Source organism: Caretta caretta, chromosome 11 (genome assembly GCF_965140235.1).
Source record: "Caretta caretta isolate rCarCar2 chromosome 11, rCarCar1.hap1, whole genome shotgun sequence".
Lineage (NCBI taxonomy): Eukaryota > Metazoa > Chordata > Testudines > Cheloniidae > Caretta > Caretta caretta.
The window spans coordinates 53,263,817-53,287,147 of NC_134216.1; the positions used below are offsets into that span (position 1 = coordinate 53,263,817).

The 23,331-nt window shown below is 40.2% G+C and overlaps 1 protein-coding gene across 3 annotated transcripts in view; it reads right to left on the reverse strand.

Moving 5' to 3' along the window:
- STAT4 (signal transducer and activator of transcription 4) overlaps positions 1-23,331 on the reverse strand; it is a 62,765-nt gene that overhangs the window by 33,797 nt on the left and 5,637 nt on the right. For all 3 annotated transcript variants that reach the window (XM_075118028.1, XM_075118027.1, XM_048869910.2), the window contains exons 2-3: positions 22,187-22,315; positions 21,140-21,284 (exon numbers count right to left, since the gene is read on the reverse strand). In XM_075118028.1, the coding sequence (XP_074974129.1) occupies positions 21,140-21,284; positions 22,187-22,314 (273 nt within the window). In that variant the 5' untranslated portion in view covers position 22,315. The remainder of the gene's footprint in view (positions 1-21,139; positions 21,285-22,186; positions 22,316-23,331) is intronic.

Genomic DNA, 23,331 nt, shown 5'->3' on the forward strand with positions numbered 1-23,331 from the left:
GGGAATGCAGTAAGTTACATCGACTTAAGCGCAAGGGTAGTCCAGCCCTCAGTGTTGAAACAAGGCTTCAGAGTTAATCAGCTGAATGCTAAGTAATGTACCTGCTATATGGGGTAAAATAAACTTCCCACAGCTGCCACATGTGCTTTATCTCCTAATGTCCCTTTGAAGTGTGCTGAAAAGATTGTGACAAGTTCAAGGAGTTGTGCTTCCATTCACCAGTGAAGACTCTAACATCACCATGGACTCAAATTCACTATGTACATAACCTAAAAAGAAAGAATGTTCTACTATAGCAGTAATCTGTATCATTTGCTTTGGGGAATGAAGGGCAAGGGCTAGATTGTTGATTTTAGGCACAGCCCTGAGCAAGGTAGTGGTGAATAACCAGCACTATTCCAGGAGGCACTGCACGTCAGACACCCCTCTAAGGCACAATTCCCATCCTGCCTCCTCCTTGCTGTGGGTGAAGATAAGGGTAAGGTGTGTGGGTAAGGTTGTTGTTGGTCATTTACTGATCTATACAAACCCTTTCTTGCACCAGCTCAGCTGTGCTGGCCAGCGTGTTACAGGAGCAGAGCCAAACTTCTGCACATTCCTCAATTCTCTCTGCCTACTTCCCACCCACTGGCTCTGAAGGAATGAAGGAGAGTAAACAGGTGCACAATGCTTGCTTATCACTGCTCATGTGGACACAAGGGTGTAGCCCATGCAGTGGTACAAGGAGGCTTCTTACTCCCTTGTATGGGCATCTTGTCAATCTAGCCCTCTGTAAATTCTGAATGAAACTTTGCTCCCACTTTCAACATACATGAAAGGAGATGAGGGGAACATGGGACATCATATATGATCAGGGCTGGGATTTGAGGATATTCCTGCAGAGGACTGAAGCCTCATCCTGTTTGACTAGAGTGGTGTTTCATGAGGAAAGGGACAAGATTAAGGGTTGGCCAAATCCTCAACTGGTGTAAATTAGCATAACTTCCATTGAAATCAAGCTAATTTATACCAGCTGAGGAATGAGCCCTGATGATTAATCGGTTAATGTTTGTCCATTGCTTAGCTAGTTCTTTCTAATTCTTATAGGTTTTGTTTGCTGATATTCTTTACTGCCCTATCTCCTACATTTGTTCTGTCCTGGAGATGGCTGGCTGGAAGGAGTCTTTGCTGTGTCATGGTGTCTCTACAGGCAATCTGCAAGTGGACAGCCTGAGGAGTGGGGAGTCTGGGTTAGGCACTGCCCAGCAACAGAATCCCACTACCCTGTAACAAAATCTTAGGGTTTTGGCAGCATGTTTAATACACCACAGACCTGATCTTGCTGTCAGATTGTCATGGGCAGACCCTTATACCCATAAAGAGCCCCAGGACATAAGGGTCTGCCGACATGGATTGCAGAAGGCGATCATAACATGCAGTGACAGACCCATCTCAGAGATCTCTCTTTCAGTTTAGGCTGAGCCTTTGAGCCCATTTTAAGCCTTGGATTGGGGGGATGGCGATCAACTAAGGTCAGAGGGTCCGCATCAAGATGGCTGAGGAGTGGCCATCCCAAAGAACCAAAAGAGGGCAAAAACTAAATCCCTCAGACTCTAGTTTTTTGTCATTGCCAAGTGAAAGAGACAGGATTCAAACAAAAGCTGTTTTAACAAAGTCAACAAAAAATGAAATTCTGTGTTGGAGTCAGGAAATGTATTTACATAGAAAAGGCGTTTCAAAAGAAACTCTTGTCAGTGGGATGATTTAAAATCCCCCGCCATACGATCACCAGGTAACAGGGACTTTCCCAGCATTTCTACAGATACCAGTTGTACACAAAACTTTTTTCTTGTCTCTTTTTTTTTTCACAATGAAAAAAATTAATGACTTAGCTGTTTAAAAGACCAAAGTGATTAAGGGGGAATTAACTCCCTTCCCTCTCAGCTCCACAAAGCTCAAGTAAATAAGTTTTGTGTGTAATGGGGAGAGAATTCTCTCACTCCTCGCTCGCCACAGGAGTGCAGATCACCTCTGCAGCCTATGTGAGGCAGAGGCTGTGATTGGTTGGACCTGCTACATAGATGTTTCTAGACACAGGGGCAAAGTAAGCCCAGCCCCCTTTTTGCTACACACCCTAAAAAACCCTGTTCTGGACTATGGGGAGCTGGCATGGAGCTCAGCTCCATAGCTTCCCGGGAGTAGAAAGTCTCTGGTGTCCCACTTTGCCATCGCTCAGCAGCAGGACCAAACATAGTGCTGCTGCACTGGAAGCTGCTTTGGCATCAACACCAGTGGGTGAATTTCATCCTAACAGAACGTAGATAGTGTCTTAAAAATAACAAGATCAATGAAAGCTCATTTATAAGCTAGATTCCATCACCCACCTTGTCTCTGCTATACAGAAGAACATCTTTAAAGACTTAATACTTAATGTCCCAACCTGTTTTATACAACTCTCAATGATTATTGTATTTGCTGCTGAAAAAAGTATGCAGATAACCACCCAGTTTTCTTCAATATCAGTTTAAATTCTCCACAAAAACTCCTATCCTGGTTCAATTTTGCCCTTAGTTAACCAATGTAGTTGAAGAGAATTTGGCTAAGTATGAATTTAGCCATTGAGTGAGAAGCAGAAAATGATCTCCCAAAACTGGAGGGTCAAAAAAAGATGGTGGGGGTAGAAGAAGATGGGGAAAATTGAGAAAAGAGCCTGAAGTCAGGGAATCCAATCCAATCCTAGATTGTGATATAATGTACCATGCCATCCTGCCAGCCACCAAAGGAGAGTACAGATTCCACAATTAGGCAGTATTTTATTTGTTTGTGTACATAAAAAACCATCAAGTATCTTGATAAACACTTTACTCTTACAGCAGTTTTCTATTGTGAATAAGTTTTAAACCGAGACAGTGGGAAATCTTTGCTTCCTTCAGTTATTTCCTATAACTTGATTTCAAGCCTCTGGGTTTTTCTTATAAGTGTTGATGGGCTTATTAATACCTAACATAGCCTAAAGGAAGGCCAACAGAGAAGAGAGCTGGGGTGAACTTTGCATCTGAAAGTTTTGTTTTTATTGTTAAATGTCAAAAATATTTTCCTGCTCCTTTCCTTTGTTTCCTAAATATAAAAGTATTTCCTTTCCTAACATTTACATAGTGATCTACAATAAATAACTAATTAATATTTGGACAGGGTTTTTTCTCAGTAACTACCAGGACACTGTTAAATGAAGCGAACAGTTAGTGGAAAATGCTTTCATTCTGAACAGGTGAAAATATTCTCTGAATGCTGATGACATTTACTAAGAAAAACCCCCCATACATTTCCCAGAGAGCATATAGATTCTGCACTCCAAATAAGACAACTGATGAGGTACAAATATCTTAATAGATCATGAAGAAAAAGAGAAACCGATTACTGCTAAAACAGTTAATTCACAATAACCTTTCGAGATAGATATTTTTGGCCAAGTTTTCAAACAGCTTGTAGAAGTATGTCCCATATTAATAAATACAAAATCTTGCATGTGCGGATGCGGAAAGGCATTTGTGCAGGCTAAATGGGGGACTGCATATTTAACTAGTTTTAGACTGTAATTATTATTTGGTGCCAAGAAACTCCTTTCTATGTGCAAATGCGGAGTTTTGCTCAGGTAAATCCAGAATTTTCCTGCACCCCCTCAGTCTCTTATACCTCTTCAGTTCCTCTCTTGCTCCCTACAGTCTCTTATCTTCTTATAGTTTCCTGCCCAGACCCCTAATCATAGAGCTCACAGCCATCTTCCCAGGCAAGCTTCAGTTGGACTGAAAATGGTGAAAGTAGGCAGCCATCTTTACTAGAGGCAGCCTCACTGCAGAATTCAAAGACTGCTGGGAAACTTTGGCCATCTTAACTGAAAACAGCTTGCTTCATCTCCATTGAAAGTAATGAGAGGGTGGCCATTTTGAATATGGGAAAATTCATAAGTTTGATGCCAGCAGTTGTAAGATCATGGAAACCTAAAAAACACCAAGACTTGCTATAACAATACTACAGTATCTAGCTCCTCTTTAGTGCTTTTCATCAGCAAACCTCAAAGTGCTTCACAACGGGGTCAGTATCATTTGTGATTTTATGCTAGAGTTGGCAACTGTTTTATTGCTTAATGTGAAACAAGTCACCTAGACCAGAGAGTTCTCAACATTTTTTATAGTGTGGACCACAACTTAATTGACCGACTGTCTTGTGGACACCTCCTCTCTCATCTGTGATCATGTGGGTCACCTCTTTCACACAGTTCATCAACAAATCATGATCTCATAACAGTCCTATAGCAACTACAGCAATTGCTTATATGGTAAATTAATATAAGTATTTAATTCTTAGCTTTGCTTCAGGTGATATACCAGCTGAAAACAAAGAGGAACAGCCAGCACCGTGTACTTCAAACTGTACTAAGACCTGATCAGATTTTTACAAGCTACCCCCAGCTTTACACAGACCACAAGTACAGGCTCTGCAGGTCACTAATAGTGGATATACTTCAATGGAAGTGACTCTGGTATGCACCAGCTGAGAATCTGAATGACTGTGTGGACAGTGACTAAAGCAGGGGACTGGACGTTAGGACTGTTGGGTTCTACTTTTGACATACACTGACCTGTTGTGTGATCTTGAGAAAGTCACTCACCTGCAAAGGACTCTCTTTATTTTTTTAATTGGACTTGTGTCCTTTTTGATTCTTTACAAAAATGTTTAGGTTTGGGGGATTTTTCCCTGCTTTTTTTAAAAAAGTAGGAGTATCAGGGATGTCAACTCTGGTCTTCCCAGGTTTTGTTAGAGGGCCTACTGGATGGCTCAGAAGATGTTGGTTGGAGGGGTGTTGTTGCTGAATCTTTTACAAAAGTTTTCATTCCCCAAACTGTTAATTTTTTATTGAAGTTAAACAGGGGTTTAAAAGACAGGGTGTTTAAACAGTTTGACAAAAATCCTTTCCCTTCCCAATTGCTCATTTTTTCACTCTCCTGATTCTTGTAATAGCCTCACTTTACTAGATCTCCAGTCACCCCCATACAGTCTTCCAGGCTGTACAGATCTTCAATTTCCAATTTCTTTTTTAAAGGCAGGAAAAAACTGTTTTTGTTTTTTGTTTCATTTTGTTTTTAGAAAAAAACTCCAGACCTTCTTTATGCCTCATAAAGAAGAACAAAAAGCACAACCCACCCTTGTTTTCCTTTGCATTTTTTTCATTCCACCTTTAAAAGGCTAGCAAACCCTTCAAAGGGGCACAGGATTCTTTCCCAATTCAGTCTGCCTCCGTTTACCCATCCATTAAGTAGGTATGATAATACTTACTGTACCTCTCTCATAGGTGTTATGATTCTTTGTTTATAAAGTGCTTGAGAATTCTCTAAAGGAAACTTTTCAAGTCTGGAGTATTATTATTAAAAGGACATTCAGACAGCCATTATGCTTCTGTTTTATCTAGGTCAAAGAGGAAGTACCTGTGTGAGTATCTATTTACTGTACTTATCTTAGACTTATATTTTAGATTCCCCTCCCCCATCATCCTCAGGATGCATGAAAGAAGAGAACTCAAAGGCAACCTCCTTCTTTTAGGCAATTCTCATGATATGGGGAAGTCCTAGAATGTACATATACAATTCTGTATTTCCCCTCTTCATCAATGCCCGCCTACTGTAAACTGTGTAATTTCCAGGATCTCATTAAATTCCTTAGGACACACAGAACTAAACTTTAATAATTTGTGGGCAGATAAACAGCAGAGTTTAATTAGTGCAGGCCAGGTCACCATCTCCCATAGAGAAACACAGAGCTGTGGGAGGAGGGAAACCCAGAAAAGTTAATGCAATGAAATGTATAGAATTTGCTACTAAGCATCCCCACACAGCGGAAGAGATCTGGGGCCCACTGGAATTTGCAGGAGATGAACTTTCCTTTCCACTCCATTTGTGATATCAAAGTGTTTTCCCTAATTTACCAGTAATATTTGTTGATCAATGCTATTTGGTGAGAGAGAACACATTCTGGTAAATTGCATGTCAGACTGACTTCAAGTCATTTTGTAATTTCACACAGTTACTGACATTAACCAGGATGTGTATTCTATTTTGATTATACAAATAATTTAACTTTGAAAGAATCTTCTGTGATTACTTAAAATCTGTGTGAGACCAATTTCTGCCTCATATCCCGATTGGAGTCTTTGGTTATTATGGGTCATTCAATGCGAGGATGCTGAAGAGCAAGCCTATTTAAGGTAGAAAATTAAGTATACACTTCTACTTTCACAATGCATTATACAGCAAAGGTTAGTCAAACCCATAATCTCATTGCGATGGGGGGGAGATGGTGGCAAAGGAAGAGGATTGACCGATTTATTTTTCTCCTACAGTCATTCTATACTAGAGCATTAGTAACAACCTCCCAAGATGATACTTGCTTCAGAACTTCACCGTCAGGCCCCAGTAGATCAGGACTGAGCACAGACTATAAGAGTTTCTCGCTCCCATCTATGAGCCAATTTACATTTGTAAGTCCTATAAACACCAGTAAACATGTACACGAAGTGTTAGCGTTGAGTTAAACAAGCAATAATTAGGAATTGGCCTGCCAATAGAATATGCGTTTCTACTCTAGTAACACAATTTCCATTCTTACATCTTGTCTGAATTAGAACAGTTCTCTTTAAAAATTCCCCACCACCAGAAAGCTCCACAGTTTCACCCAACCAGCTGTAGCTTTTTAGTATTCCCTAGCTGCAAAGACCCTCCCTAGTTTAGATTGCCTGCACTGGGACTGGAACAAAGATTTGTACTGTCTGAATCACTGGGACAAACCAGCCTAACCCTGTCCATAACTGAAGGTCCACCCCCTTACTTAAGGGGGAGGAACTTCTAAGCCCAGGCTACAGCTGATTACTGTGGACAACAAATAAAAGAAACAGGAATGGAAATGAGGTCAAAGGTTGAAAAATCAGGGATCCGGGGGGGGATTTAATGCATTATTGTAGGCCAAATTCTCACACAGGGGGCTGAAGGAGACAGAGAAAGGATGATGGTAGGCCCAAGGGGTGCTCGGTAATGAGATCTAGAGCTTGTCCTTCATAGGTCACAGGATCAAATCTAGCACAGGTCACTAGCAACCAAAAGTATTTAGCAGCTAATGGCTTATTTGACCTCCATTCACTTTACAGAGATAAGAGCCCCCACTGGTATTAATTCACACTGCTGATGTCAGCGTTAGGATTGAGTTGCAGTAAGGGGAAGTTTTCACACCTGCGTCTTGACCGGCATCTGGCTTGTGGATAAATAGTGGAATTCAGTCTGCTGGGTTGTTAATCTGGTATTGTTCATGAGTACTAAATCTACATGAAAAGATTTTAAAAAAACAATTCTGCTCTTGGGCATCAAAGGTAACATTTTAACACTGAGCATTAAAATAAATATATTGTATAAAAGGAATGATATTTCAAGTGAGGCAATATGGCACTACAGTGGGCATTAAAAGACAACACTCTATCTTGTTCTGAGTATTTCTTTATATGTTCCATTCTCACCCTGTTATAATCTTTAACAGGAAACTGCAGCTCACACTTCAATGGCTATTGTTTCCATCCTCTGCAGCTGCTTCTCAGTACCGTGTTTGTTAGAAATATTTGTTAAAATGCCAGTTGGAATCTCCTATTTCACAGCATACGCTGTTTTTGTCACTTTCCTTTGTTGCTGTGAAACAAAACAATTTTAGGAAACATCTGTCACATTTTTTCTTACTGGGGAAGTGACTTCTGTAACCATTTTGAAATAAGAAATTTAGTCTCTCTCTCACCCCCCATCCCCAAACAGACTAATTGTTGGTGGGAGGGTGGTTATTTACAGGTAGGGACTGATATTGTCATATGCGTGAAACACTGATATAATATCAGTGACAAACTGTCAAATGACTTACTGTGCATGTAAAGCAGAGTTATTATTATTTATTATTTGCCTTACAGTAGCACCTAGAAGGTTCAATCTGATCACCAGTATTATTGCATTCATCACTCTCACAGGTACTATCTGATCAAAAAACAATTTATGTGCAAAAAAGCAAAGTCTAAAAAGAAATAGTTTAGCCATACAAAGATGGGACATCCTTAAAAACAACTATATTAGCAAAGGGCTAGACATTTAGAAGACATCTAGACTCATAGGAGTCATGCTGGAGGTGAAAGGTGGGACGTTGGCTGCTCATTACCCGAGTCATCCTGCTAGGATAGGGCCCAAGATGGGAGGCTGCAAAGGAAAAATGTGAGATTTAGCACATACTGCAGTTGAACAATCTGCACTAACCAGTTTGGCAGGGAAGAGGGGTTTTGACGATGTTCCCTTGAGAGACCATGCTCCCTTGGGACTAAGATTACACAGCTGGCACATTAGCCATTCTCCTTCCCTAGAGCATCAAGTTAGATTCCTTCCCAGCTGCTAAAGGGGACTGGAGAGTGGAGAAGAGGCTCCCTAAGCCCTTTTCTCCTTCTAGTGCAACTGGGCAATGAAAGGCAGGATTTGGCCGACACTTAGGTTTAACTTAGCCCACATCATAAACCCATGAGAAAGCGACGTTGTGGTTGACGAGAAAAGTTACAGTGCAGCAATTCTATATCAAGTCTTTCCACATAAGAATGATACTTGCAACATTGACACCTGTTTCTTTCCCTAACCCCTACCAACCAAAAGTAAATATATAAAACAAAATTAAAAAATTTTGACCAACACACACAAAAGCCTACCTACCCCTAAGAGATATGAGCCCTCCAAAGCAGAAAAGTGCAAGAGACTTTATGAAGTCCACTAGTGACTTCTCTATTCTTGATTTTTGCATGGGAGGCACTCAGATACTACAGTGATGGGTAGTAAAATAGAACCCTAAGATAGAGAGATGCATATAAATAAAACTCAGTTCATTGTATGCTTCATCCACAACAACAAAAGGAAAGAAAACAGAGTTGGCTGGAAATTTTGTCAAAAGTTCTTTCAATGGAAAATTATTATTTAATCGAAACAGAATTTTCCACAAAAAATGTCTAGGAAAATTTTATCAAAAACAGACAATTTATTTTCAGTTTTCAGCAGCAAAAATGTTGGTTGCTTTTTTTTTTTTGTGCGGGGGGGGTTTGTTTGGTTTTTTTTGGCTACTTAAGTTAAGTAAGGCTGGCAGGCAACATTTTCAAATTTACTAAACATTTTTATCTGACTGCCTGCATTTTGTAGTTGAGGTGAAAACCTGAAAATTTCACAAAAAGTTCAGATGAAAACAAAAAAAAATTATTTGTTTTTGTCAAGAATTTTCATAGGGCACAAGATGCTTTCCAACCAGTTCTAAAGAACAACACACATTTCCCTGTAGTTTAGCTGTACTGTGTAAGTCTCTATAAATGATTTTGAATGAGATGGTGAGAACTAGGTCTGTGCCAAAACACAATGGATGCATCCTGTTCTCCTCACTCAGTTTTTATTCAGTCCTTTTTAGGACAAACTCCCAGCAAAGACTGAATAAAAACTGAGGCCCAATCCTGCACTGAGATCTGCTTGCATGGACTCCTGCACCCTACAAACTTATCACAACCTATATGGAATCCCACTGACTTCAACAGGGTTCCATCTGCGTGCAAGGGTTCCTTCTATCTAGTACATATCTTTGCAGGATCAGAAAAACAAGGAGTTTGGTATTTGGTCCCAAAAGAATAAAAATTCCCACACTTGTCAGGTGTTCTTAGGATAGTCCCTTGATGCCGTATCCAGTGTTTGGTTCCGAATGGATGGTAAGAGAATAACACTTCTCTGACTTTGCTCAAGTCAGTCTCCTAACGCTGAATCTACAACATGACAAGCAGTGCCTCCGAAAGTCCATTTTGATATATGTGATTGATGTATAATAATAGGATAAATCCTGAAATTACTCAGTTTTACTCAGGCAGCCAGTGAAGTAAATGGGCCAGATACTAACAGGGCCGGATTTAGGGGCAGGCGATCACCTAGAATGCCTGGCTGGGATGGGGGAGGAGGGCGCCAGGCTCGGGGTGCTGTTTTTGTTGTTAGCGACAAAAGGGAAAATAGAATGTTTGAATTAAAATGTTTCAGGTATTCTGTATGTGAATTCATTTTTCACTAACCTCCTAGAATGTTCTGGACCTTTGTAGAATCTCGTGGAACCTTCCAGATTTTCTGAGAACTACATTTTCCTTGAATCTTCTAGAATATGGTCAGCCATGCCTTTGCTGGTATATAAGAAGTGGTGAGTCACCAGTCAGATATAAGAACAAAGTGAAAGACCAGTTGTGATATTGTGAATCTTGTTTTATTATGTAATAATAAAAGTGTATTTGTGTTTTAAGACTTGAAGAGTGTAAGTAGTGACTAATAAAGGACATATTTAATGAGACGCCAGAGATATCTATTGAACTCCTATCTACGCAACAATATAAAAGAAATACTGTTACTTCATACTTCACACGTAATGTTTGATGACTTTCTAAGACAGTGGAACATAGACTTTTGCTATCCCTAATAGAAAATAAAAGATGCCCCTGAAGAAGCCTTCAGGAGCTAAATATAGAAAGCGGAAAGCTCAGCTGCAATCTAGTTTGCAGCAAGGGGCAAATCTGATGGGAAAATATCTGAATCAGAACAACATAGATCGGGCTTTCGGCAGTAACGATTGTCCCAGTGCAGAAGAAATTGAGCAAAGCGTAAATGATAGAAGTCCTATTACTACGGAATTAGCAGATTTACCCGATGGTAAGGAATGGAAATGTGAGGCAAGTGATGGAGAATCATCCAGTTTTTCTGGCAGCGTAAAGGCGACTGGTGATAAAAAAGAATGTGGCTCACATGAAAAGGAGAGTAATGACAAAGAAAAATCTGGTTTACATGAAAAAGAGAGAAACTATAAAGAAGAATCAGCCTTGCATGATGACAGAAATGGCAGTGAGAAAAACTGACACCACATATCGATATACCAGATCCTGCTTTATGGCTAGCGATCCTAAACTCTGCTGATATTGATCGTACAATTTTGAACGGGCCAAGCAAAATCAAGGATGTGACGTTTCCAGTAAATGAGCAGAAGCAACACTGCTCAAAGTCACACTCTGAAAAAGGGCTCGAGAATGGTGAGAAACTGAATTGGCTTTGGCTAGTTTTCTCAAAATCAACTGACAAAGTGCCCTGGTTTTGTTGCAAAATATTTGACAAGAATGCCAAATCATTGCTTGCACTTTCCAGGTACAATTATTGGCATAACTTAGCTGATGCTCTGAAGTAACATGAAAAGTCACCCAGCGTTGGAGGAACGTGCTCAAGCATCTGATCTCAATTACCTTCTTCCTTGCAAAGAATAATTTGGCCTTCCAGGGATCATCAGATAAGTTGTTCATTTAACATAACAGTAATTTTCTCGATTTGGTAGAGCTCCTTGGGAAATACGACCATGTTATGTGTGAGTCAAGTAGTTCATAAAGAAGCTATGGATCATTACTGCAGCAAAACAGTTGGAAACAAATTGATTGACCTTATGGCAAGGAAGGTGCTTGATACATATTGATTATTACGCCGTAATAATGGACTGCAGTCCTAATATTAATCACAGTGAAAAGTTGTCATTTACAGTAAGATACGCTGATGACAAGGATGGCTATATCCAAGTAAAGGAACACTTTATCTGTTTCCGCTCTGTGGATGACTCTACTGGAAAAGGCCTGACAAAACTGCTTATGAATGTTTTGAATGAGAATAAAATAAAGCTTCAGGATTGCTGTGGCCAAGGCTACAACAATGGTGCAAATATGAAGGGAAGAAACAGTGGCGTCCAGGCAAGGATCCTTGTGCTGAATCCAAGAGCTTTCTTTGTGCCTTGTGGCTGCCATTCCCTCAAACTGGTTGTGTCAAATGCAGCATCATCATCTTTAGATTCCATATCTTTCTTTGGAGTACTGCAAAGGATATGTTTTCAGCATTAACTATCAGGTGTAAGATCCTCATGTACAATGTTACAAATCTGACCATGAAGCCTCTAAGTGACACTTACTGGGAGAGCTGCACTGACAGCATAAGGCCAGTGAGGTACCAAGTGACTGAGGTTTATGATGCCCTGATGGAACTGGCGCAGCTGAGTAAAGCTGTGGCTGGAATCAGAAATGAGGACAAAGCCTGGCAAACCAGATCACTGACTTCTGGTATCAATTGTGGTTTGGCACGATATCCTGTTCCAAGTAAACGTTGTAAGCAAGGCATTACAACAAACTCAGTCGATGGACATCACGACTGCGACTACTTTGATGAAAAGCTGCCTTGATTTTGTTGTGGCCTACAGAGACAACAGATTTGAATATGCCTCACTGCTGCCAAAGAAATAGCAAAAAGCTCCAGTGTTAAGCCTGTCTTCAAGGAAACTCATATTCATTGCAAGAAGAGACAGTTTAGTTATGAGGGCAGAGATGAGGTGACGGGAAGCTCAGAAGAAAAATTCAAAAGGGAATTGTTTTGTTCATTCGTTGATACTGCTTGAATGTCCATCATAGAAGGGTTTAGAAAAATGAAGCACCACAAAAAGACCTGGGCTTTTTGCATGACCTTAGTAAGCTGCCAGCGGACAGGAAAACACTCTTGAACAATTGTACAGACCTTTACCGGATGCTGACACCTGGAGAATGTTCAGACATCAATGATAAAGACCTCTGCCAAACTGGACAACATCCATCACATTTTGCAACATGGGAAGCATACTCTCCACTCCAAGTTTTCCAATTCATTCATGAGGCACAGCAGACAGGCATTTTTCTTAATGTGTGGATAGCTTTGAGGATTCTGCTCATGCTACTGGTCACAGTCAAGAGTGGTGAGCACAGTTTTTTTTGTTTTTTTTTTAAAGCTCAGGATCATTAAAACATATCTTTGATTGATGATGGCACTTGAAAATGCCATTGACCAGTCTTTTGATCTCTCTGATGCTGTGCTTCAGTTCACGAGGGCAAAGGCGAGGAAAAACAACCTCCTGAACTAAAGGACTAGGGTTGACATTCTAAGACTATCACCTACTGCAACACTGTTTAATACTGGTCCACGCAATGTTGGTGCACAGTTCAATTGCTTGATGTTAGTACATTTCCGTTATTCTTCAAATTAAAGTTTATATAAGCGCAGAGAAAAGGATATGTTTATTTGCTTACATATGGCATGAATAAATACAGAGTTACAGATCATAGCATGCAAATGTATTGTCTTATGACAGGGATAAATCATGCATGCAAATCGTGGATCAAAGTCAAGAAATGGGCTACAATTGCAATAAAAAATAAAATATTTGAAAGGTTAACAAATGGGTGGGTGTCAAAGATGCACCTCACCTGGGTCGCCATTTGGGTTAGGGCCAGCCCTGCACACTTAGATCCTTACTCAGGAAAAGCTCCCATTCCCTACTCTCCCCGCCCCCCTCACCCTGCCCCAGTTGGCTAGTGCATATACTTCCTTTTACATTCAATCAGAGTTTTGCATTAGGTGGGAAATCCAGATTTTGTCCAATAGTATGAACTGCTACACAATAACCCAAAGCTTGAATGCTAAATAGGTGGAGGAGCTCTCCTTCCCATTTGTCTTCAACTTCTTGAGATGTTATGTTATAACTGCACGTCCTTCACTTCCCCACTAAATATCTTTTTTTTTTTGTGGGTTACACTGTGCCACTGACTTAAGCAGAGTTCCTCCAGTGATTTCAATGGTAAGATTTGCTTAAGAATCAATGACCTAATGTGACCCCGTGTTTTTAAATGCCAAAAGCAAACTGTTCTAATTAAGGAGCAGGTATCTCAATATCAGAGGGTAAAGTTTGGCTTCAGTTACAAGTAGGAATGATTTCTGCCTATTCTTCATTTGTTTATATCGTAAACCTACCATATAATGTGTCAGTCTCTGTTCATTTTCTTGTGTACCAAATTCACCCACACATTATGGGGAGGGGAAATAATATATTTGAAAATATGTTGCGAGTTTAAAGTTGAAGGATAAAAGGAATGTGACTCATTTTGCCTTTGATTCTCATTTTATAAAAATCCTACCTAAGCCATTTCAAAATATGTTTAAAAACAAAATATAATTGGTCACGGTCTAAGGTTATGTCTGCTGTGTTTCATCTTGGAACTAACTCTTAGAAATGATAGCAGACTCTTCTCCTACCTACAGTCTTCTCATTTTATCTGGTTACTTACGTCTAGGCTCAACACCTCACCATCACACTGTTGTCGTAGCAACAACAAAAATTGTATTTGTGACTAATCTGGTTTGCTTCCCTCCACCTGAGTTCTTTAAGCATGAGCAAGTACTGTAGCTGTATACTTCTATTTTTTTTCCCCCTTCCTCCACTTCATCGGTTCATAGTACTCCTATTCATGTGAATAGGAGTTCTATGGACAGATATAAGGAAAATAAGACCTTTCATAAGTAAACCTGCTGTAATAGCGTCCACCCAAGATCATAGCAATGACAGGTTAACCTCATCTCTATAGCTTTCATTTTCTTGAGTCTAATTTACCGAATACAGAAATAAAAAACAAAACCAAAATAAACAATGTCCAGTGTTTTAGCCTAAAACTTTGACGTACATCGTGCCAGTCATGTAGAGAAATCCTCAAGCAATTTATAGACTGATTTATATCAGATTAATACCTAGAAATGGTATTTCAGCCAAGGAGTGGATAGAGGAGTAAACAATAGACACATGTATTACGAAGGAGCTGGTAGCAACTTTAAGTTTGACCAGCACTTTCCATTATCACACAGTTTTCAGTGGCTTGTAACTTGGCCAGATTTTAACCATTCAGACATAAGTTTCCCGTACTTGCTCTCTGCCTCAAGCTGCTTTTTTTTTTTTTAATTTTAATACTTTCTGCTAAATTGGCTATTTCTGAGAATGAAGTTAATTAAAAATTGGTAGTTTTGCTAATGTTACAAGATTAGGGTGCCTAGAGCCTTGCATAGGAATTGTTTTTAGTATTTAACCTGAAATAAATAATAAATGAAATGCTTTTTCAGCTGTGTCTTTGAAGTCTAATATCTTCATGGTTTAGAGCAGGAACTTGAAATTTGATTGAAGGTGCGAACTGTCCTAAAGGTACACAGATGTCTTTTGCTGTTTCCATGAAAATCCATCAGATCTGAAAATAATTATTTACGCTTTCTCAGCAGCGCTTGTTAAAGGTTTGCAATCTCTGAATGTTCCATCTGCACTGTACCTCCTCCAGCCCCACTCGCCATCCAGCTAAATTGAGCATGTTCCCCCACTCCACTTTCCTGCCATCTGCACTGAGCATACTCAAAACCTGAGGTCCAGATTGGATGCAGCAGCAGCATTGCTTTGGCCAGGGAAGGAGGGCTGGGCTCGAAGGAGACCATGAGGTCTAGCATCAGCTCTTCTACTAACTGGTTTTAATAATTCAGTGCACTTCACAACTTTTATTACTGAGCAAGGTCTCATACCTCTAACTTAGGAGGCAGGCATCTCCCACCTATTAATGATTGGACAACTGAGAAGCTGCACAAAGACACTGCAGGAAGAGCTGTGAATAGAAATCTGTGTCGAGTATGGGAGACGCAGTCGCATTGATAGCCACTAAATGTGCCAGATCTATGTGTTTGGCTGAGATATCTGTAACCATTAGACACAACTCCCCTCCAGAGCCAGGAACATAACTGTAGAGATAGGTTTGTAGAAGATTATAATTTAGAGATGCTCCCTCATCAGGGACAATATTATGTCAAAGGAATTTAGAGATGTCTGACAACCCCTGACAGTGGGGGTTGGGAACTCTGTATGGCTGCGTGCAGCTGTTCATCAGAGACACTTTCCAGTTTGTTTTACTCAAGTTTTATTCCTGTCTCATTCACTGGTTTGTTATTTAATGAACCCCAAGATCATTACAGCAACCAAACAATCCCGACTCCAAATATTCCATTGCCACCTAGAAAATAGTTGTGCAAGGCACTGATAATGTGTGTGTTGTGTCCCTTTGTAAAGGCTGGTTCACCCGAATGACATTATAACTTGTGATAATTAAAGATATATCAAAATGTGTTTTAAGCGTCATTGGAAAATAGCATCTCTAGTAGATAGGGCTCTTCAATACCAGATTGGTAAATGCAGTGGATTGCTCTGCTCTCTTCCCTCTGAGTCTCTGTGAACAGGTTCTCCTGTATGGTCCTGGGGGTTGGGGATGCCTTTCACAGCTGTGTCTTGGCTCTTGGGTATGTATGTTTCATTTGTTGATAGAAGGCACTAGTGCATATTGAAATGTATGTGTAAGACTCCTATTTGCTGAATGATCCGAGCAGGAGTTTTGTAAATTTCAATAGCATACTGCCCATTCCAAAAAACAGAGCAGATGAATGTTTTGGTATACAAGTGAGATGCATGCTGGACACCCACTACATTAACCAGTGAGCAAAGTCTGCTGTAGAGGTCACTCAGGAGTAGATCTAGTAGGAGAACAGGGAGGAAAAAAATCCCATAACATTTTTTGTTTTTCATTGCAACTTCAGTGCCACTAGTCCTTTTTCCAATTAACTCTACTCAGGAACATAGTGGTGAATACTACAGGCAGACTGCTTCAGCCTTTGTACTTGAAGACAAATTATAGCTTCCAGATCTGTCAAGCCTGACAAAGTGTTCTTTAAAGTTATAACAGAACTGTGCTTAAAATAATATATAAGCTACACTTTCAGATCATGGGTTGAGGTTGGGTAGCTTCGTGTGTGTGTGTGTGTGGTGTAGAGGGGAAGGAAGAGGAGTGAACTGAGAAATTTCAAAGAAATGTTGCACTAGAGAGCCAAGAGTAAGTCAGGTGGGCTATAACCTTCAGAGATAAATAGACTAACACTGTTCACACAGACACCAAAAAGTAGAAGATGAATTACAAATATATTTTTCCTCTCGCATTAAGAGTCCAACCCATCTCTCATTTAAGTCAATAGAAAGTCTCCCTACTTCTATACCCCATCCTCCCAATCACCTGTTTTCCCCTGGCACTGGTGGTGTGTTGGGACAGGAGGTGGCACAGCCAGCGTGTGCTGCAACACCAGAAGGGATTGCTGGAAGAACAGCTGTAGGGGGCTGTTGCAAGTTGGTATAAGTTAGAGGGGTGCTGTGTATGTTCTTACTTGTGCCAGGGATCAGGGAAGTGCCCTGCCACCCTTCTTCAGGCGTGCTAAGCAGAACTCTGGCACAACCAAGGATCTAGGCCCAGCCTAGAGCACAAATAGGTTTGAGAAAAGATGACAAATTTGCTCTCCCACATGCGATTTGTATCCTTTAATATCTTTGGAGTAGGAATTATCTTGTATTGTGTGTCCTGTACAGCTTTCAGTACATTTTCAGTGCTTGACAAATAATAAAATGAGAACAATGAGGGTGCTGGTTGTGGTTTTTCTACCTGCCCAAGAGAACTAAACTGAGTGGGATTAGTTTTGACAACTGAAGATCCAGGATCTGTATCAATAAATCTGGACCTTTGGAATTCTGCCATGTAGCACTTTATTAGGTTAAAGATGTAAGCAGAAATTATATTATACAAATTTCAAGGCCAGACATGTGGTACTTTAAATGAAATATGTGTTTGTTACAGCTTATTTATTTTTTTTAAAAGCACCACAAGCTATTTGCTTTATCTACAGTACGGAACATTTCAAAAAATCCGCTCTGCCCCTGCCAGTAGCAGTTATTGTGGAAATCAGGCTAGACTGCGGGTTTTACTATTAAAGGTCGGAAAAGAAAAATCAGGAAAAAGATCTAATAGTGAAAGTGCTATTAGATGTCTGATGGTTGACATTTCTATTCTGAAAACATACCAGTCACTTGTTATCCAAAAAAGTCAGTTCTTTGCTGTCGTGATACAACTGAGAAAGGCCAGCACTGCTACTAATAGAGAGAACTATTGCTCTTTTTCTCAGATGGAAATATTTTACCACAAAGGTCAGGACTGATATCACTTTTAATAGGCAGAACAGTGACTTGTTGAGAAAATCTGTAAACCTTTAGACCTCAAGCTCCTGAAGTCAATGGAGCTCCATACAAGGACCTTTCTTCCTGGAGCAGCTTGCAGGACTGGGATCTTAATACCCAATCCTGCATAGGGATACAGAGAACTATTCAGTATATGCCCCCACTTGTGTTGCATTTCTTTTGAGAAAGCCAGCCATTGAGTGGGCTGAGCAGTGGTTGCCAAGCCTCTATGCAGTCTTTATCTGCTTATGTCTGTGGGGCAGGAAAAGGCAGACTCTGGGCCCTACCTCCTGCTCTGGCCCCTATATGCAGTTCTAGTAGCATGCAGAGGCTGCAGTGAAGCCACAAGAGGCTGGGGGAGAATACAACCCAGAAGAGGAACACAAGACTCCTGGGGTCGTTCTAATATATTCTGGTTACCACTTCAGAACCTGGCCAGATCAGAATCCAGGTGGCACAAAAGATGGCTCACAGCCACCTTTGCCTCTGCCTACTAGTACGCATCTATGGCATTGCAGCTCCTAAGAAGCACAGCACAGTATCTGTCCCAGCAGGTGTGTCAGGACCTAAGGACATTTGTTCTTTCTTCTACACACACACACACACACACACGGCTATTATCTAAACATACACATACATGTATACAAAAGTACATTGAAGACCTGAGTGCTCGTCTCAATCTGTCCTATATTCTATAGGTTATCTAGAGTGCACATTTGTTTAGAGCTGGTTGCGTTTCTAGCATTTGATAATACTCTTTTTGTCAAATACGTAGCAAAGGGAAGAGGGGGACATTTAAAGAGCGAAACCAAACAACAAAACAAAGTCTGAATAAAAATACAGAGAAATCCCTATACTCAAGCATCTGGTGCGGGTGACTGTGTAAAATGCGTATCTGTTCAGCCTTCAAAAGATGGTCAGGACTGTTCATCTCAATGCCATTGGAGGCATTCTTTCTGTACGTATGATCCTGCAGAGAGAATGCCTCTGGTAGGGTGATGCAGCAATACTTCCACCACACTATGGCTGTGTGTCCTAGGACAAAAACAAATACGCTGGGCCTCTCTGCTTGTCCTGCAGAAGCAGTTAATAAACTTGTTGTTTTAACTGTTTTGAAATTATGGATGATGTTGATATACAAACAAGGAAGGAAATGAAAAGTGACCTTAATTTCAAGTTGCATGAAAATCACATAAGAAAAATTAGTGTTTCAATAATGCAAGAGGAAAAACTGGTAGGAATGGAAATATTGTCAAGTTTCTGAGGCCATCACCAATAAATGAATAAAGGGAACAAAATGATTGGCAGTGTCATGTTAAGATTTTCCATTGCAGTACATATAATAAAGATAACCCTTTGCAAGAACTATAACAGTCATTGCAGTCCAAGTAGGAAACATGCCACCATCAAAGAAGGGAAAGAAACCTTTCATAAAACGGAGATATGTATCTGCTTTGTGCAGAAGGCACAATTATAACAGGAAGTAAATCATTAACTAAATGCTATCGTTTTCCCAGAATTCTTACCATAAACAAACATTTATTAGACTGTGTTTTACTAACGTCAACCAATAAAAGAAAATATCACTATGTACAAAAGCTTGATGGAAAAACCTTTAAGCTTGTCAAAAGACAACCTTCAATCTGCATCAAACTGAAGGTCTATATGCTATAGAGCTGTGGCTTTCAACCTGTGGTCTGCAGATTATGTCAAAGACAACCAAAGGGGTCCGCACCTCCCTTTGAATTTTTTTAGGGGTCTGCAAATGAAAAAAGTTTAAAACCACAGCTATAGAGCCTCATATCCAGTGCTGGCTGCAGTTTTTCACCTGTAAATAACTGTGCCTGCATTTTTGTGTCTGCAATGAATTGTATACTACTCCTGGGGGAATTCTGTGCCACTGTGCAATGCAGAATTTTGCAGCAATTAATGGTTTTTGCACATAATTTCCTTTCCCCGAGAGAAATGGGCTGCAGTGCTGTTGGCCGCCACTAGGGGCTGCTGGACCTGGCCGAGCCCAACTCGTACACAGAAGACACTGCAGGTTAGCGCTGGGGAGGAGAGTAGAGGGTTCCCAGCAGCTGCAGCTTCCTGCACGCCCTGAAGGAACGAGACGGTGGCATGCAGGAAACTCCACACAAGCCTGGCTGGGACCCAGCACCAGGCTGTTTCTCCTTCTGGAACCCTGGGCATTAGAGGGACGGGTGTCTGGGCTGGGGAGGCCACGGCTGGGCTCTGTGGGTGAGGGGGACGGGTATCTGGCTGGGGAGGCCATGATTGGGCTCTGGAAGGGACGCGGAGGGTGTCTGGGCTGGGCGGGGGGAACATCTGGGCTCTGGGAGAGAGGGGGATGGGTATCTGGGCTGGGGGGGGGCAACAGATGGGCTCTGGGAGGGGAGGATGTCTGGGCTGGGGGGACCACGGCTGGGCTCTGGGCTTCGGGGGAGGGTATCTGGGCTGGGGGGGGGGCAGAGAAACAGAAACTGGGTTGTCATATGGGTTTCTTTAATTCTCTACTCTAGGGGAATTTTTGTGTGTGTCTGTATTGCTATAGACATACTTGCTGACAGGTATTTTGAAATCAATTACCAAAATAATTGAAACTGGCATGATTATGTAGTGTTATTTAGACAAATAACATTTGCAGAATTTTAAAATATTATGTGCAGAATTTTCAATTTTTTGGCGCAGAATTCCCCCAGGAGTATGTGTACACAACTATTCGTAGTTAAATATCTACTTTTGTGCCTACAGATCAGGTAATTAGCCATTTTACTAACATCGCACCTATAATTAGACAAGGTTGAAAAACTTCACTTGCAAAAACTGAGATCTGTCTGCATATCAAGCCCCTTGGTTCCAGTTTCTGCTGTTACACTTGTGCAATCTCCACTGAAATCATATGTGTTACTCCATAAGTGTAACTGAGAACAGAATTTGACCATAAGTGTCAACTTAATTTTGCCTGGAGATAGTAGGGTCTGATCTTCCCATAGTTGCTTAGATACTACAGTGATGAGCACAGTTTAAGAACATAAACAGAACTGAACTGACTTCAGTGGTAGTTGGATTTTGCCTTAGAAACCAGAAAGAAGGTACACATTTATTTAAGGGCAATCTGAGGTAATAATCTTACCTGAAGAAGTTTCCTGATTCTTTTCAGGTTGTGTATCAACAGGAGGTTCTTTTCTTGAGAAACACGGTCTAACTGTTCATCCAATTGTATTAACAAGTTCTGTAAGAGGATTGTTGCCATTGGTTCATTGTTGGAAGCGACCTCCCTATGCAACACAAAATTCTTAACATGAAATATGCATGTGAATGAACAAAAATGTCATGATATATGTCAAGTTATTTGCTAAGTAAGTTATAATCTGCATCTTGGTGAAAAATTCAGAATTAAAGGAAACAAGTAAAGACTTTTTTAAAAGATAGTTTGCTTCTTGCATGCAGTCTGGAGAAAAGAGTAGATGAAACCGTTTCACACTACAAAATACAAACAAACAAAAAAAACAAACCTAAAACTAACTGACATTTTTTCATGCAAAAAACTGTAATGTTAATATTCTAAAAACAAATAAAATATTTTGTATAGAGATGAGTCCAAACAAAAATCTATTCAATCACACCTGAAATTTGAGGTTGAAAGAGAGAAATTTGAGGTTTAAAAGTTATAGGACAGCTCGAATGACTATGTATTATCTGATTATATTAAGCTTTAATATTGTTTCTCTTCATTAAAGATAGATGACGCCATATTTCAATAAATGTGTGATAAAGAAAATTTCATTCAGCTTACTTCTTTAAAGAATTATTTTTAAATAAAAATGTGGTATTTGATTTATTAAAAATCAAAGCAAGAAAGAGATCCCTAAACACTAATTAGTGTTTTTATTATAAATCTGCCCCGACAAGTAAAATATATGCAATGGAAATCTGTAATTGGTAAATTAATGTCGTGAAAACATTGGCACTTTTAATGTTTCCCTCTGAATCTCTCAGATAAATAAAGGGCAACATGCTATGTGAATAAGATGGCCTTTAATACATAACTAAAGGTACACTTTTCTTGCAAAGCATGTTCCTTCACAGTTCACAAGCAAACATGCTAGAAATCTGCCTGAATAAACCATAAAGTTTCCACAAATCAAACCTTAGTAGATAGAAGAACATTTAATCCTACCAATCTTGGCTTTCTATCCACTGTGCTAGTAGATGTCGGACTTCCATGGGAAAGTTATCATCATAGAACTGGTCTACCTGCTCCAAAAACTTTATTTCCAACTGCTGGACTTGACTCCACTGAGACATACTATAAAAGAAATGGTGAAATTGGTTTAATATTTAATGTATAATCTTTGATACTACACAAGCACTCCATGGCATGTGTATCATTCGTTTTCAGCATATGTTCATCCTTTGTCATACCATGTTATAGTCCTCCTACCCTTCATTTTTTCTGCTTTCAAAGGTACACTGTCCACCTGAAACAGTGAATTATTCAGTTAAAAAAAAAGAGTAAACAGTAGTTTCAGGTGTAAGACCGATCTGGGTACCCTGCGGATTTCTGTGGTTTCACACCACCTTTTCCTTTTTATTGTAAATGATTTTCTCTCCCTGGTTGCTGTGTGAAAGACTCATAAAAGTAGATCATAAAAATATCAGGCAGAACAGTGACTTTTCTTTTAACAGTATTTCCCTTTTCAGAAAAGTAGTTTACAAAGCCAGATATCATCACTTACAAGACCAGTAAGCTGGCAGGAAGGTGCCCTTGTTGGTTTGATTAATTCACACTACTCTGATTTTATATTCCACTTATCATTGTATTTCATCAACTTCAGCTGGTTCTAGAACTCCATCCTCTTCTCTATTGAGGTGCAATATCCTGCCCTAGGACATTGAGTTATTGCCCTAGTACATCTTTAACTGCAATAAACCTGTGTGCACTTTGGGTCCAAACCCAGGAGTGGGAAGGCCACATAAGAAATAAAAGAGATGAAAATGTAGGCATGATCAGGGCATCTACTGCCCCACTCTGAAATTCATATCTAGACTAAGCGCCTCTATATCTATCTCACCTAGAAGGATTGTACCTTGGGGTTGCTTAAGATTGTAGTTGTATGTTTTTGGTAAACTTAGTACTGGGAAGAAAGGCAGATACAAGGAATAGGCCACCATGTGATGAGCTTGCATGGGGATAAGGGACAGACATTAGACCTGCATCGTCACTCCATACTCAGGCAAAACCAACATTAACTTCAGTAACTTGAGTGCGGGATTGCAACAATCTTTCAAGGTTGTAAATATTGGGCCAGATTCTCATGCTGC